The sequence below is a fragment of the Sinocyclocheilus grahami genome, unplaced genomic scaffold (assembly GCF_001515645.1).
Source record: "Sinocyclocheilus grahami isolate Dianchi unplaced genomic scaffold, SAMN03320097.WGS_v1.1 scaffold1347.1, whole genome shotgun sequence".
Lineage (NCBI taxonomy): Eukaryota > Metazoa > Chordata > Actinopteri > Cypriniformes > Cyprinidae > Sinocyclocheilus > Sinocyclocheilus grahami.
Window position 1 is genome coordinate 575,127 of NW_015506526.1, and position 552 is coordinate 575,678.

General features: G+C 39.3%; 1 protein-coding gene across 1 annotated transcript in view; it reads right to left on the reverse strand.

Moving 5' to 3' along the window:
• The window catches only part of LOC107569468 (gap junction gamma-1 protein-like), a 12,756-nt gene extending 12,257 nt beyond the window's left edge, over nt 1–499 (reverse strand). Inside the window, exon 1 of the mRNA XM_016255569.1 lies at nt 5–499. Within this exon, the coding sequence (XP_016111055.1) occupies nt 5–430 (426 nt within the window). The 5' untranslated portion in view covers nt 431–499. The remainder of the gene's footprint in view (nt 1–4) is intronic.
• Between the last annotated feature and the right edge of the window lie 53 nt (nt 500–552).

The window sequence follows — 552 nt, forward strand, 5'->3', positions numbered from 1 at the left end:
GAACCATAGAAAGTTTGTGCTTACGTGGTCGGTATTCGTCATCAGCCATTCGAGCAATTTTGTGCATGGCAAAGCCGAGGTATATAATGGACGGTGCGGTGATCATAATGATTTGAAAAACCCAGAATCGGATGTGTGATAGAGGGGCAAATGCATCATAGCATACATTATTACAACCGGGTTGTGCAGTATTGCATACAAACTTTTCCTGTTCATCTTGATAGATTTTCTCACCGCCCACCACTGTCAGAACAATTCGGAAGATAATGAGGAGTGTGAGCCAAATCTTTCCCACAAAAGTGGAATGGTGGGAGATCTCATCAAGCAAGCTAGTCAAGAAGTTCCAACTCATGGTGCCACCAAAACAAGAAACCTGATCTGCAGAAGAAAAAATAAATAAATAAGTAGTGGGATCATAGAGGCATTGCATATGGGACTCACAACTTCACAATTAAAAAGGTTAAAGTGTTCTCCTTTTTGAACATGTATGCAGTAACCAGTGCATGTAATTAATTGCATATGTTTAACGCTGTAACAATGTATATTATTATT